The 12,848-nt window shown below is 34.9% G+C and overlaps 1 protein-coding gene across 3 annotated transcripts in view; it reads left to right on the forward strand.

The window, feature by feature from the left end:
• The first annotated feature begins 4,237 nt into the window (after nucleotides 1-4,237).
• LOC106069554 (multidrug resistance-associated protein 1-like) overlaps nucleotides 4,238-12,848 on the forward strand; it is a 40,668-nt gene continuing 32,057 nt past the window's right edge. Inside the window, exons 1-4 of one of the 3 annotated variants that reach the window (XM_056010697.1) lie at nucleotides 4,238-4,283; nucleotides 8,979-9,065; nucleotides 11,391-11,567; nucleotides 12,429-12,554. In XM_056010697.1, the coding sequence (XP_055866672.1) occupies nucleotides 9,042-9,065; nucleotides 11,391-11,567; nucleotides 12,429-12,554 (327 nt within the window). In that variant the 5' untranslated portion in view covers nucleotides 4,238-4,283; nucleotides 8,979-9,041. Of the gene's footprint in view, nucleotides 4,284-4,815; nucleotides 5,102-8,978; nucleotides 9,066-11,390; nucleotides 11,568-12,428; nucleotides 12,555-12,848 lie in introns of those variants that run through there. The other 2 variants (XM_056010694.1, XM_056010695.1) reach the window with 2 other exon arrangements.

Below are 12,848 nucleotides of genomic sequence, written 5' to 3' on the forward strand. Positions count from 1 at the left end.
TGATATTTTTACCAATTGTTTTTGTTTAGCGCTATTTCATGCTTTTAACTTTCTCAGTACACTATGGTCCTATCACTTATCTGGACCAGTTGGAGACGGGTGGGGGGAGAAAGAACGGGGTATCTGGATGAATTTTACAGTAATCATTTTTAGCGGCCCCCAACGGCTACTTCTTTTCTTTTCTGAAAGCAAAAAATCTAATTTTTTAACTCACTTATGCAAGCAGTTTTTTCATAAAAATACACACCACTTTTACAACTATTCACTATTAATAGTAACAAACACGAGAGGCATTATAGCAGGGAAACAGGAACACATCATATTTGTAACACATTTTTGCAAACGTTTTAGATTTTCTGTCAAAAGTTGTTTTTTTTTTTTACTTGTATTTGCAAAGTTGAGTAAGTTCTGTTATACTAACTACTACATTTACACAAAAAAATTTTTACTTTTTTTTTTGAAGAGAAAGAATGTAATGTAATAATGTTTGTTTCAAATTTACTTTAAAGCTGCACCTATAAAGTGAACTAGTTCAGATTATACCTACCACCACCTCAGTCAAGTACAATTTCTTTCTCTTGTTCGAAAATAATTAATAACCAATAGTTAATCAACTAATTGGTTTTATTTTAAATTAATTCTTGTGTTGCCAGGTAAGAAATAATTGTGCAAAATTTCACCTTGATCCGAGATTGGGTGTCCAGAAATAACGTGTTCAAAGTTTTTACAAACAGACAGACAGACAGCGTGAGATGTTACAAGCTTTGTAAGGAAACAAAAACACTTTTATTAAACCTTTTCCCTTATACCAACAGATGCATCATCCAACAAGATTAATAAAACTGGTTTAACTCTTTCTCTCCTAACTGACGATACCAGCGATGATTCCACCAGAATGTGGTAAATAATTATGGAGAGAAAGAGTTAATATCAGTCTCACAGCTGAGTATGTATGAATAGAAGGAAGAGTATAAACCAAATTCACAATGAAGTATCTAGCCTAAAGACTTATCTGACAGCTGAAGAGTAAACAACATAGTCTCTGAAGACAAAACATGAATACTTAGGTCAATCATTAAATCTATGCAACACTAGTAGAGACTGTTAAATAAGATCCAGGTTATTAAATAAGATCTCGGTTCACGGTCAAAATTAGCAAACATTAGCATTGATACACCGCTGCCACCATGCTAAATAAGATCTACGTTCTAAGACTAATACTAAGACTAAGACTGCTTTATTGATCCTTATGGAAATTTGTTGTGACTACAATGACTCTTTTCTCATGTAAAGACAACACAACAGAAATATACACATATATAGAACAGACACAACATAAAGAGTTCATTCAGCGACTACACACAGGCCTCTTTTTCATGTTTCCTGATCAACGAGTGGCGTTGATATAATCTGACCGACTAAGGTACGAACGAGTTTTTATACCGCTCTGTTCTTGTCTTTATTGACAGCAGTCGCCCACTTCGCGACAACTTGACGTAGTTATCATGAAGCTGGTGGCTGTTGTCTTCCAAGATTGTTCACAGTATTAGCGTCATGGCGGAGACAATACTTAATTAGCTTGAAAGAGTGCACCTTTGCGCACCATATCAACAGCGACCTAGTCGTCTCAATGTAAGGAGACGGTGATCATATAACTCTTAATGAGAACGGCAATAAAGCTACCATACAGCAGGCATACACACTAAGTAAGAAATGAAAACATAGGGAATATTAGGCCTAATTATTTAAAGAATAATTCCTACGTGAAAGCATATGTTCAACCAAAAAATATGCCATAACGATTATTCTGAATGATTTAGTCAGGGTCGACCTTAGACATAGGCAAACTAGGCATCCGCCAAGAGTCTCCCATTGGTGGGGGCCACGCACTCTTCTTCGTTCTCATTGTTATGTTGGAGCGTTCAATGACTAGACCACTATATGAGATGAACTGCACAGTGGTCCAAATCAGGGAGCTCTCCATATAGTTTTCTTTCTATTGGGGTGTTTTGGGGCCAGTGTCTTAAACGGGCCTCTTGGTACAGAGAGCAGTTTTGGAGGACGTGGTCGGCATTCTCTGGTGATACTCCACATGGGCAGATTTCACTGGTTCCAATTTTGAGCTTCCGGTACATGTGTTGTCGCATTCTGTAGTGTCCGGTCCTGAGTCGAAAGATTAGACGTTGGTCTTGTCGGGATAGCTTATAGTAAGCTTCATCTTTCTTGTGATTTTGGATGAGAGCTCGTCCATTTCTCATTTATTTTATTTACAACAGAAATGGATCAAATATCAAACATAGCATAACTCTATGGCTCTTCTAGCCTAGCTCCAAATCTCTAGTAAGATTCAAGTTTTGTTTGTTACGAATGTTTAGATCTAATTGTTAAACGACAGATGTTAGAAGACCATCGGTGTTTTGTTTGTTTTTCTTAGCGAACTGTTAAAATGTAATTTCTAGTTAAGTGATCATGAACCATCCATGAAGCAGATTCGTGACATCGACGCTACATGAAATTAACATATTTGTTGATTTAGATAGAGATACAGGTATGTTTTTAATTTTAAAAGCAGAAGGAAGCGAATGGCTGAGAGGTAAAGTGCTTGGCTTCCAAACCGGGGATGCCGAGTTCGAAAAACAGATATGTTTTAAATGATTGCGTATTTTTCGGTCTTAATTTATGGGTTTAATCTTTCAATTAGGGCCACCCTATTCACTTCGCCTTGGGCCTCTTATTGGTTCAGACCGGCCCTGATTCAGTCAACATTTTCTTTGCCCTCACTCACCCTTTCAGACCTTGTGGTCTATAGGACAGATGATGTAAAGGTCATTAGGAGTAGGGTAGATGATGTAAAGGTCATTATGCGTAGGGCAGATGATGTAAAGGTCATTAGACGTAGGGCAGATGATGTAAAGGTCATTAGGCGTAGGGCAGATGATATAAAGGTCATTAGGCGTAGGGCAGATGATGTAAAGGTCATTAGGCGTAGGGCAGATGATGTAAAGCTCATTAGAATATTTAATATCCGCAGTGTTATCTTATAGAATACAGACGTTACCTAAACAAGCCACATAATATAAAACTTCCCACGAGTTCCCCTTTAAGACCTTGCGATCTATACGGCTGATAATGTAAAGGTCATCTGTTTTTTTTTTTTGGTTAATGGTTAACGAGGGTGTCATGTGACCAGCCCAACGGCCAGCCTTTACATAACTATGACTAATGTCAGGTACCCATTAAAGTTGGGTGGACACAGAGGCGCCCAAATTCCGGACAAAGCAAAGAAAATCACAAAGAAATTCACAGTCTTCACCAGTACATGTATACGAACCCGGGACCCACGGTTCAGAAGCTAAGCGCTTTAAAAAATTAAGTATGAATTGTGTTTAACATTTGATAAAGTTAACCAACTGAAAATATAAATGCATTGGGATTTCTGATAAACTTCATTATTTGATATAGTATTTTCAATTAGATCATAGATGGACTGATCATAGGCTAAGTAGATAGACAGACATACAGAAAGAAAGAGATATCTATATGGGTAACTGATTATAAATAAAAACCATTAAAATCAGAAGCTACTTGTATGCCCCCTGTTGTTTTATTGAACTTGAACATAATCTGGCTTGTTTTCAATTGGTCGGTTTAAGTTCGCCGTCTACGCCTGTCCTTGACCTTTTGGTCTTAGAGTACCCCGCGAATTAATAAGAGATCTGAATGTGTCGCTTTCTAAAAGTCGTCTGCTGTTATGTGTTCTATTCTATGTCAGTTTACAAAAAAAAACAAAAAAAAAAAAAAAAACAACGGGAATTGTATTTTGTATAATCCTTACAAATACAGGAGAAATACATATTCGAAAATCCATCCTATCTTACTCATGGTAAACCTGTAACTCTAACAAAATTCTATCTTAGATTCGCTATAGCGATGACATATATATCTAAATAATAACCAAAAAAAAAGGACACAGAAAATTGTTAGGGTTTAGTAAAAGAACTGTTCTCAATTTTGACACGAACATCATGTTAAGATAAAATGCTAAGACCGATACTAGAATTTAGATACCACAGACCTATAAAACGGCCTGTAATAGTAATGGTATACACATTCTGTGTTTTGGACCATTGTAGATAACATAATCTTAACAGTAGTTAAAGTAAACACTAAAATACTTAGATCTAAACATATGCACAAAAAAAGATAAGATATTGTAAGGGATGTCGCAAAGATGTCAAGCTTATGTGGATTTTCACCATAGATCTCTATTCTATAGTAAATCGGTAAGCCTACTATAGTATTATGTTTTAATGATATATGGAACAATGCCAAATGGAAGCTTATCTGAACTTAAATGTTACCAACTTTATTTTGGAAAAAAAAATGCGCTACTAACGAATAGCTTACTGCAGTGATAAAGTGTGCACAAGTATTATCTCATAACTTTAAAAAAACAACTTGATTTTCTGTATACCAAAAGCTAGCCATTTAAATTTTTTTAGCATAGACGAACATCAATGTAACTTGAATTTTTTAGTTTCTAACCCATTTTCTTGCCGTTGTCTTCACCTTTCAATACTTCGCAGTCGATCAATTATGAATTCTCTCCCTTCGACTCTCCTAATTACTGTTAACCTCTAGAGTTAGCTCTCTTTTATTGTGTAACGTAAGGAGTGGACTTGTGTATTCTTGGTTCTTAACGCCATGAGAAATTAATATATTCAAAGCTACAAACACGTGTGCGGATAGTACACTACAGCCTATTGGTCACGCCTTGCTGATTAACCACGCTCCCTTTTTTTTTCTCAGACTATCTCGCAATTTACCTTCTCCTGGAACTATTTCGTTTCAATAGTTTAAACTGACCAATGGCTATACAAATCTAAACCTGAAATTAAAATGCGTTCATGTTCCATGGTAAATCGTACAATGTCTGCAAACTATTTAATCTTGACTTGAAATTAAAAGGTGAGAAACAGTTGTATGTAAACTTATCGGTATCTGGGCAGTGATGAAAGAAAGCGCGATGATGAGAAAATCTGAATTGACTGCAAAAGTATAAGGGTCAAGGCCCTAACAAGAAAAGTGTCATCAGTGAGAGGTAGGTCTAAGAAGAATGTGTATTCTTTTGTAAATAATTTGTTACTCAATTGATTTTTTTTAAAAGAATGTCTACCAACAAAAGTAACACATTTAAGCGCTTCTATAAAATATCATTTAATCTGTTTTGATTTGAGGTATATATTTTAGATTTTTCTTCAGAAATGAAGATTATTAAGTCCTAGTCCTGTGATGGGCAAACTACGGCCCGCGGGACAAGACCGGCCCACAGAGAAGACTCATCCGGCTCCCCACATGTTTTTTAATATCTTAACAATTAAAATAGCAAAGCTATTCACATGAAAAAACAACAACAACAACTTTATGCTAGTTTATAATTTGAATTGATGTCGCTACAAACAAGTGTGTCTCATTTGTAATCAAACCGTGGTCGTTCGTGAGGACTATCTATACTACATTTCAATACTTCAATTTTAACTAAATAGAATTCCTTATGCATCCATGACCGATGTCGAAAGAAAAGAGAAACATCAATGAAAGAATTATTACCAAAATCTTTTTTGAAAAATTTATAGTGCCCAGAAATCCGCTACGTGTGTAATTATAATGTAATTGAGTTATATTGCTTTTTCTAAAACTGTTAAAACACTTTCTAATGTCAAGTAATGTATGATTTAAATTTGACAAGTTCTATATCATATTAAGAAAAGGATTTTGAAAATTTATCTCGAAAATTATAACAAACATCTAGAGTCGAAATTAATACATGAAAATTGTCCAACTTGGTCAAATATTGTCCATCACAGTTAACCTCAAAGATTAGTAACTGTGATTTCTGCTCCATTAGTATGAAGACAAATATCAATGAGAATGATACTACGCAAATGATATTATTTATAAGAAAGAAAGAGACCTCGGTTTACTCTTAAGAATAACTAGCCAGTGGCGTAGCTAGGGTGCGGGAAGGAGAATTTGAAAATCCCCCCCCTTTGCCCCACTTGAGAGGGGCCCCCAAATTATTTTTTTTTACATTAAATATTAAATATTACGCAAAATGCAGGGGACACGAAAGAGGTCAAGTCCCCCCGGGCCCCCAGATGATGGAAAGTTTATAGCTACGCCCCTGTAACTAGCTTCAATTAGGAACTAAATAATGACGCAATATTATCAAAACACTCGCCAATAAAGTACCTTGCCCCGGCCGCACGTTTTGCTCACTACGCCTCTGTATACAGCCTCATCTTAATTTTGATATCTTGGATCTAATACAAAATTTCCGAAATTTTCTTTTTTCTTTTCTTTTACCATTATGGCCCGCTGAAACTTTTCCTTTAAATTTTTGGCCCGCTTCTAAAATGTTTGCCCATCACTGCAATTAGGGGGGGGGGGGGGGGGGGGCTAGCCCAAAAGTCTATCAAAAGTAGACTTTTGCCTATAGTTTGAAAATGTCATGATTTCCATCCGTCTTCAATGATCATTTTCCATAAATCGAATTCTTTCCTTTACATCTTTTGATTTAAACACACAACCACAAGCGTCAATAGCATAATAAACAGGTGTTGGTATATTTATGGTTGGGTTGTTTTAAAGAAACCAGCTATTCAGATTTTCTCAATATCGGCATTTTTTTTGTTTGTTTAAATTCCCGGTATAATGCTAATGTTAAAAGAGAGTTTTTGCTGATTAACGAATGTGGACAAAAGAAAGAAATGGACTCTCCATTGACTCAGTAAGATGCTTTTGTTTTTACAGAAACTATAATAGAATAATCTGCAAAGAATGTACACAGAGTTTCACTTGTTTTCACGAATAATGTCACGGCATAGAAAAATCACCCCGTTTGAGAATATTCAAAACTTTAGTTAGACGCCTTTAAATGGTTAGCCTTGTTTTTAAACTATACTTTGTCTATTTTTTTTTTTTGCTTGTGCGTCCTCCTTTGTAAGTATTTGTCCTCCTTTGTAAGAATGTGTCCACCTTTGTAAGAATGTGTCCACCTTTGTAAGGCTGTGTCCTCCTTTGTGAGGATTTATCCTCCTTTATAAGGATTTGTCCTCCTTTGTGAGGATTTGTCCTCCTTTGTAAGGCTGTGCTCTCCTTTTTAAGGATTTGTCCTCCTTTTTAAGGAGTTGTCCTCCTTTGTAAGGATGTGCCCTCCTTTTTTTTTCTCCTATCGGGATAATGGGGTACTGGTGTCTGGTAACCTCAAGACAGCAGTGGATAACAGCGGACAGGGCTCAAACTCGACACCATTGTGATGACAGTCCGAGACGCCACACGACCGTTAGCCTACATAGGGCTCAAATATTGCAGAGATTAAATTCGGAACAAAGGGAAAATAACAATTTTCATATTTTATTTGCATCACAAATCACAATACTTATTGAATTATCTTGTCTATTAAAGGTACCACATTTATTGTCCATTTATTTTCACTGTGTTATCTTGGTATATCTTTCTTTGTTAAATGTCGCCTATATGATTTGGAATGACACTGATGTGGTTCCGAAAAACTGGAAAATTATTTTATATTTGTATTCTTCCCTGAGTAGCTGTTTGGGTCGCTGTATCTACTAATGTTCATGGCTTTATGCATATCACGTTCATCATGCAAACGTGTTTATCCTCTGATAACATGGAACTATTTCGATAATATTACGACATATTTATAGGGACTGCTATCCAAAAGCCTATTAGATGTCTATAACAGATCGCTACGTGCTTAAGATGTCAGATTACGACCTTTTAAGTTCTGACAATTAATAAATGTTGAGGACCATTTAGAAGTAGATCTAATTTTGATGATGGAAACTTCTGAATTTTGCATCGTACCATTTGGTAAAATACTTGAGGAGAAAGCACACACTTCTTTTCAAAATGTGTGTACCATGTGCAGTACACCTTTTAATTACTACAACATCAAACATAACACAAAGACGTAACATAGAAATTAGAATTGCATTGAACAAAGACTAGAAACGAATATTTGATGGAACTACATCAGCTTAGATTTTTGCATTCAAACAAAGTCCTTTTCATGGTCTTGTTTAACCCAGGTTATGCTTCTACACAGTGGCGTAGCTAAGGATATGGGGGCCCGGGGTGGGGGTAGGGGGCTTGACCTCTTTAGGGGTACCTGCGTTTTGACATTCGACATCACGACACGAGATAGTGGTGTAATATTTAATGTTAAAAACAAATTTCGGACACTCATTTGCCCCCCCCTTTCAAGTGTGGGCCCGGGGGATTTTCAAATTTGGATCCCCCTCCCCCACCCTAACAAATCCACTGCTTCTACATGTATTAGGGATTTCCACTCTAAATGAAACAATCGTATAACAATTTTAAGGACGCTAAACTTCAATGTGACCAACTAAACGATACAAACAAAAAAACGAGGACAAAATGTGGAATTTTGAAGAGTTGATTTTGCAGTGCTAAACTGTGCAAAAAATTGTCATATAACTTTAAAAAAAAAAAAAAATTGAATCAAAAACTTCCTTTATTCTGTACACTGGATATACGAAAAAAATATAAGTTACCTTTATAAGTAAAAGTAAAGTTTCCCCTTTCAGACCTTGTGGTCTATAGGGCAGATGATGTAAAGGTCATCTGTTTCTGTGGCCTAACAAGGGTGTCATGTGGCCAGCACAACGACCAACCGCCTTTACTTTTCCCTAGCTAATGTCAGGTACTTATTAGAGCTGGGTGGACTCAGAGGCGCCCGAAGATCCCTTCACCAGGATTCGAACCCCGGATCCGCGGTTCGGAAGTCAAGCGCTTTACCGCTCGGCCACCGCGCCTCAAGTTACCTTTATAGCTTTTACGAAAAAGATGAAAATCTAAAAATACACTGTAAGTGATATAAATATACGATTCGATGTTTTTATTTTATTGTTTCATCTTTTCTTGTAAAGGTCAACGAAAGAAAGTAGTCAAATACTTCTACTTACTTGGTACAACAATATTGAACCCTGAGAATGTTTTGCAACGACAGCCTTTGGGTACGGATGTTTTTTTTTTTATTGCTTGATAATTGTTAATTTTTTAAAATTAGCGCTTAGAGGGTTGAGCTGAAAATGCGCACTCTTAGAAATTGAAAACGATTGTAATTTTTAAATCATATGCGCCTTTGGAATTAGCATCATAGCATCATTAACATACATAAGTTCTAAAAAATAAAGCTATTAATTTTTAAGTGACTAAAAGAATTCTAAATGTCTACGAGTCTCCGCTGCAGGTTTAAATAATTTATCTATAAAACTATGAAAGCCTACACAAGAAAGCGTAGTATAGGCCTACTTGCCTAGATGTGTATGTTAAATCAGCACGTAGAAATCAGGATTACATTTTAAAGAAATTGATCTTGTTATACATTTATTAGTTTTCTAGCGTAAGTTTGTCACCATTTTATATATTTTTATATTTTGAGAGTTAGCCTAATGACTAAAATAATGTAATAATGTGTATATCTTAATATCTATATCTATTTATCTATCTCTCTCTCTTTCACTCTCTCTCTCTCTATATATATATGTGGGTGTGTGTGTGAGTGTCAGTGGTAAAGACATATAGTTTCTAAACATTAAATTATATGTTATATATAACTACTTTACAAAACAAAATCAACTTTAATTTTTTTTTTCACATTTTTTGTAGTGTAGTTAAAAGATTTCCATGTCCAATCTAGATATAATATATATAGGTCTGTGGTATCACCTTTACCTTTTTCTTTTAACCTATCCCTTAGTCTATTGGACCATTGGGGCACCATGCATGACTAGTCGACCGTCTTTCTTCATTCCTCTCTGTCTTTTGCCTTAGTTTTGAACCTCTTTCAATGGCAGGCCTGTCCATTCTTTTATATTGTCCGCCCATCGCTTTCTCTGTCCGCCTCTTCTTCTTTTTCTTGGTACTGTTCCATGAAGGAAGGTCTTTGCAAGCCTCGAAGATCTTGTAATATGGCCAAAGATTTTAAGCTTGCGTTTTTTCGCGATCACCTTTAAATCTCTTTAAATAAGAAAATAGAGGATCCCGAAGAAAAATCCACAGATTTGGCATCTACAGAAGTACATGTGTATAAAACTAAGGGACCTTACTCTTATTTCTTAAAAGTAAAAACAAATAAAGTCAAAGACAAGACTGCAAGTGTCGATTATTATTATTTTTTAAAATTTTTAATATATTTTATTTAAGCTAGTAATTAGTTAGGCTAGACGTTCTATGTAATCTAGATCAAGTTCTCTCTATATAGATCACTATACTTTGTAATTTCAAGTTATCATGATTATATATAGCTGCTTGCTAATACTGTAATATATAATTGTTAAAATAATAACTAGATTTTAGATCTATTATTTATTTTATATTGAATTATATCAAATTAATCAAAACTAGAGTTTAATATTAGACATTAGACGATTAGTAGATCTATCATTAGTCAACTCATGTCAACTGTAATTATTTCATCTAGTCAGCTGGCCTTTCCTTAGCCTACTTACATACTAGGCCGTCTAGGCTATAATATTTCATTAAGTTAAAGTTAAGTAGCTATTTGGGGTATAGTGAAGTGAATTCTGCATACACTACACACTACAGTGTAGATTTATATTATTACCACTTATTATATTAGATCTAGCATATGATTACTCACTGGCACTGGCTTCATCTGTTGATTTGCCCAACCAATATAGACTCTACTGTATATATTAATATATTGATCTATTCACACTATTGTAACACGGTGGGCCCCTCCCATTTTTCTTACTTATAACTAGACTCGGGATATAAAGTTAAACGCTCCCCCATACATTCCTTTAATTTTGCCCAGCTAACTCTAGTGTCTAGTATCCATTATGTTGAATTGGACCAGCCCGTAGATAGATTCAAGTATTGTTACTCTCCACCCCTGCACCTCAACTCCTTAACAAATAGGGTGTAGTGTTTTTTTATAATATCTGACTCTTCTTTGCTTTTTAGTTCTTATTCAAAATATTAATGTCATTTTACTTGGTAAATATTTAAAAATGAATTTATAACTACATTGTAAAAATAAATTTTTTTGTTTTCTCTGCCCAAATAAATTGACCCTTCCCCCCCCCCCATCTGGAGAATGTGCCCCCTTTTTCAGAAACTGGTGAAACGGTTAAATCAGATCTTTTTTTAAATAGTAAAATCTAGATTTAGACGGAATTAGAAAAAAAAATCAAGAGGCAAAAAAGAATTATTAATTCAAAACAGTTTGACTTTGTAGTGCATCCATTTTGTCTTTTTTTTTTCTTTTCTGATGTTTTTAATACCAATCGATCGAATCATTATCTCTTCCTCAGGACACAGACCTCCTCATTTTGTCATCATGGCCCCATTTCACATCATGCTTTCAGAATACAGTTCTCATCTACATTCCATTTGCTTGCTTCTGGTTTCCCCTTCCCTTCTATTTGTACAGCTTAGCTTCACAAAGGAACCGTCCATTGCCGTTGTCATGTATGAGTGTTATAAAAATGGTAACAAACTTCTTGATTTTTATGTTCACTTAAAAAAAATTATCTAGATCTATATATGTTTTCTACTTTTTGTTTTAATTTAAGGAAATATTTCTCAGTGTTGTATATTAGACCATGGGAGCTAATTCCCATTGAAACCTTTGAAATTAAAAATGTCATGTATTTCAAAAAGCCTCTGACAACTATAAGCAGCCATGGCAGCGATAACCATGGGGATTTGCCTCATATTCCTATACAGTAAATGTGAAAGAACCACCATGATGAGTTGACAGTCGCGGAGTTCTCTAATCCCTCGAGACAGAAGAAGCCACAAGAATTAATATGCATACATCTATTTGCAGTGGTCTAATTTGTGAAATAAAATACATTTGGGTAATTAGCTTTGTGAGGATTGTTATCATGAAACAATTTAGAAAAGCTGCAAAGAACCAAATTAAAAATGAAAGAAAAGACTTGAAGTTTGCCTTGATTAAAAAATATATATATATTTATAAAATAAACTTAAAAAATATTTCATTGTAATAAGAATATTTGAAGCTTTGTCTCTTATTTTAAAAGCTTCTGCATGAGTCCAAAATGATTTGTAGTGCTAAGCAACTTCTGTGGTTCATGGTTAAAGATGTTATGTTTCTAATTCAACCTCTCTTACTAATCGCAGAATTGAACTGGTATACCCTAAGACAAAGTGGATTTAAGGAGATTCTAAAATAATATTTTTTTATCTCCTTAGCCACAACATCAATGATTAATAATGAAGCTATTAAAATATTATAAATAAAGCTATTAAAATATTATAAATAAAACCTGTATAATTTTAGGATTTATGTTTTACAATTATAAAGTCATGCCATTTTCTCCCAGTTTCTAGCAACAGCTCTGAGTTTACTGAGTTTGATCCTCATCGTTGAAGATGTGAGCAATGACAGCTTGTCCACACCTGTACCGTCCTCTCAGTACATAGCCAATACCATCAGGGTTGTCTCCTATGTGAGTCATTGTCTTTATCAAGTGTATAGCTCATAGTAAAATGGGTTCCTGTGTGATCTGGCTTATGCATTTAATAAAATAAGGAAAACCAAAAAAGAGATTATTATACATTTAATATATAAACTAAAGTTGGAGTGTGGTGGTGAGGGGTCTATATATACTCCTAGTACAAACATTGTGAAACTTTATTTCAAAGTTGCACTAACCAACCTGACAAGCTTTTATGAGAAGTTTACCCTATCACAGGGTCACAAAAAAATGACAATATCGTGTTATAAGTCTAAATTGTATTTC

This window comes from Biomphalaria glabrata, chromosome 14, assembly GCF_947242115.1.
Source record: "Biomphalaria glabrata chromosome 14, xgBioGlab47.1, whole genome shotgun sequence".
NCBI lineage: Eukaryota > Metazoa > Mollusca > Gastropoda > Planorbidae > Biomphalaria > Biomphalaria glabrata.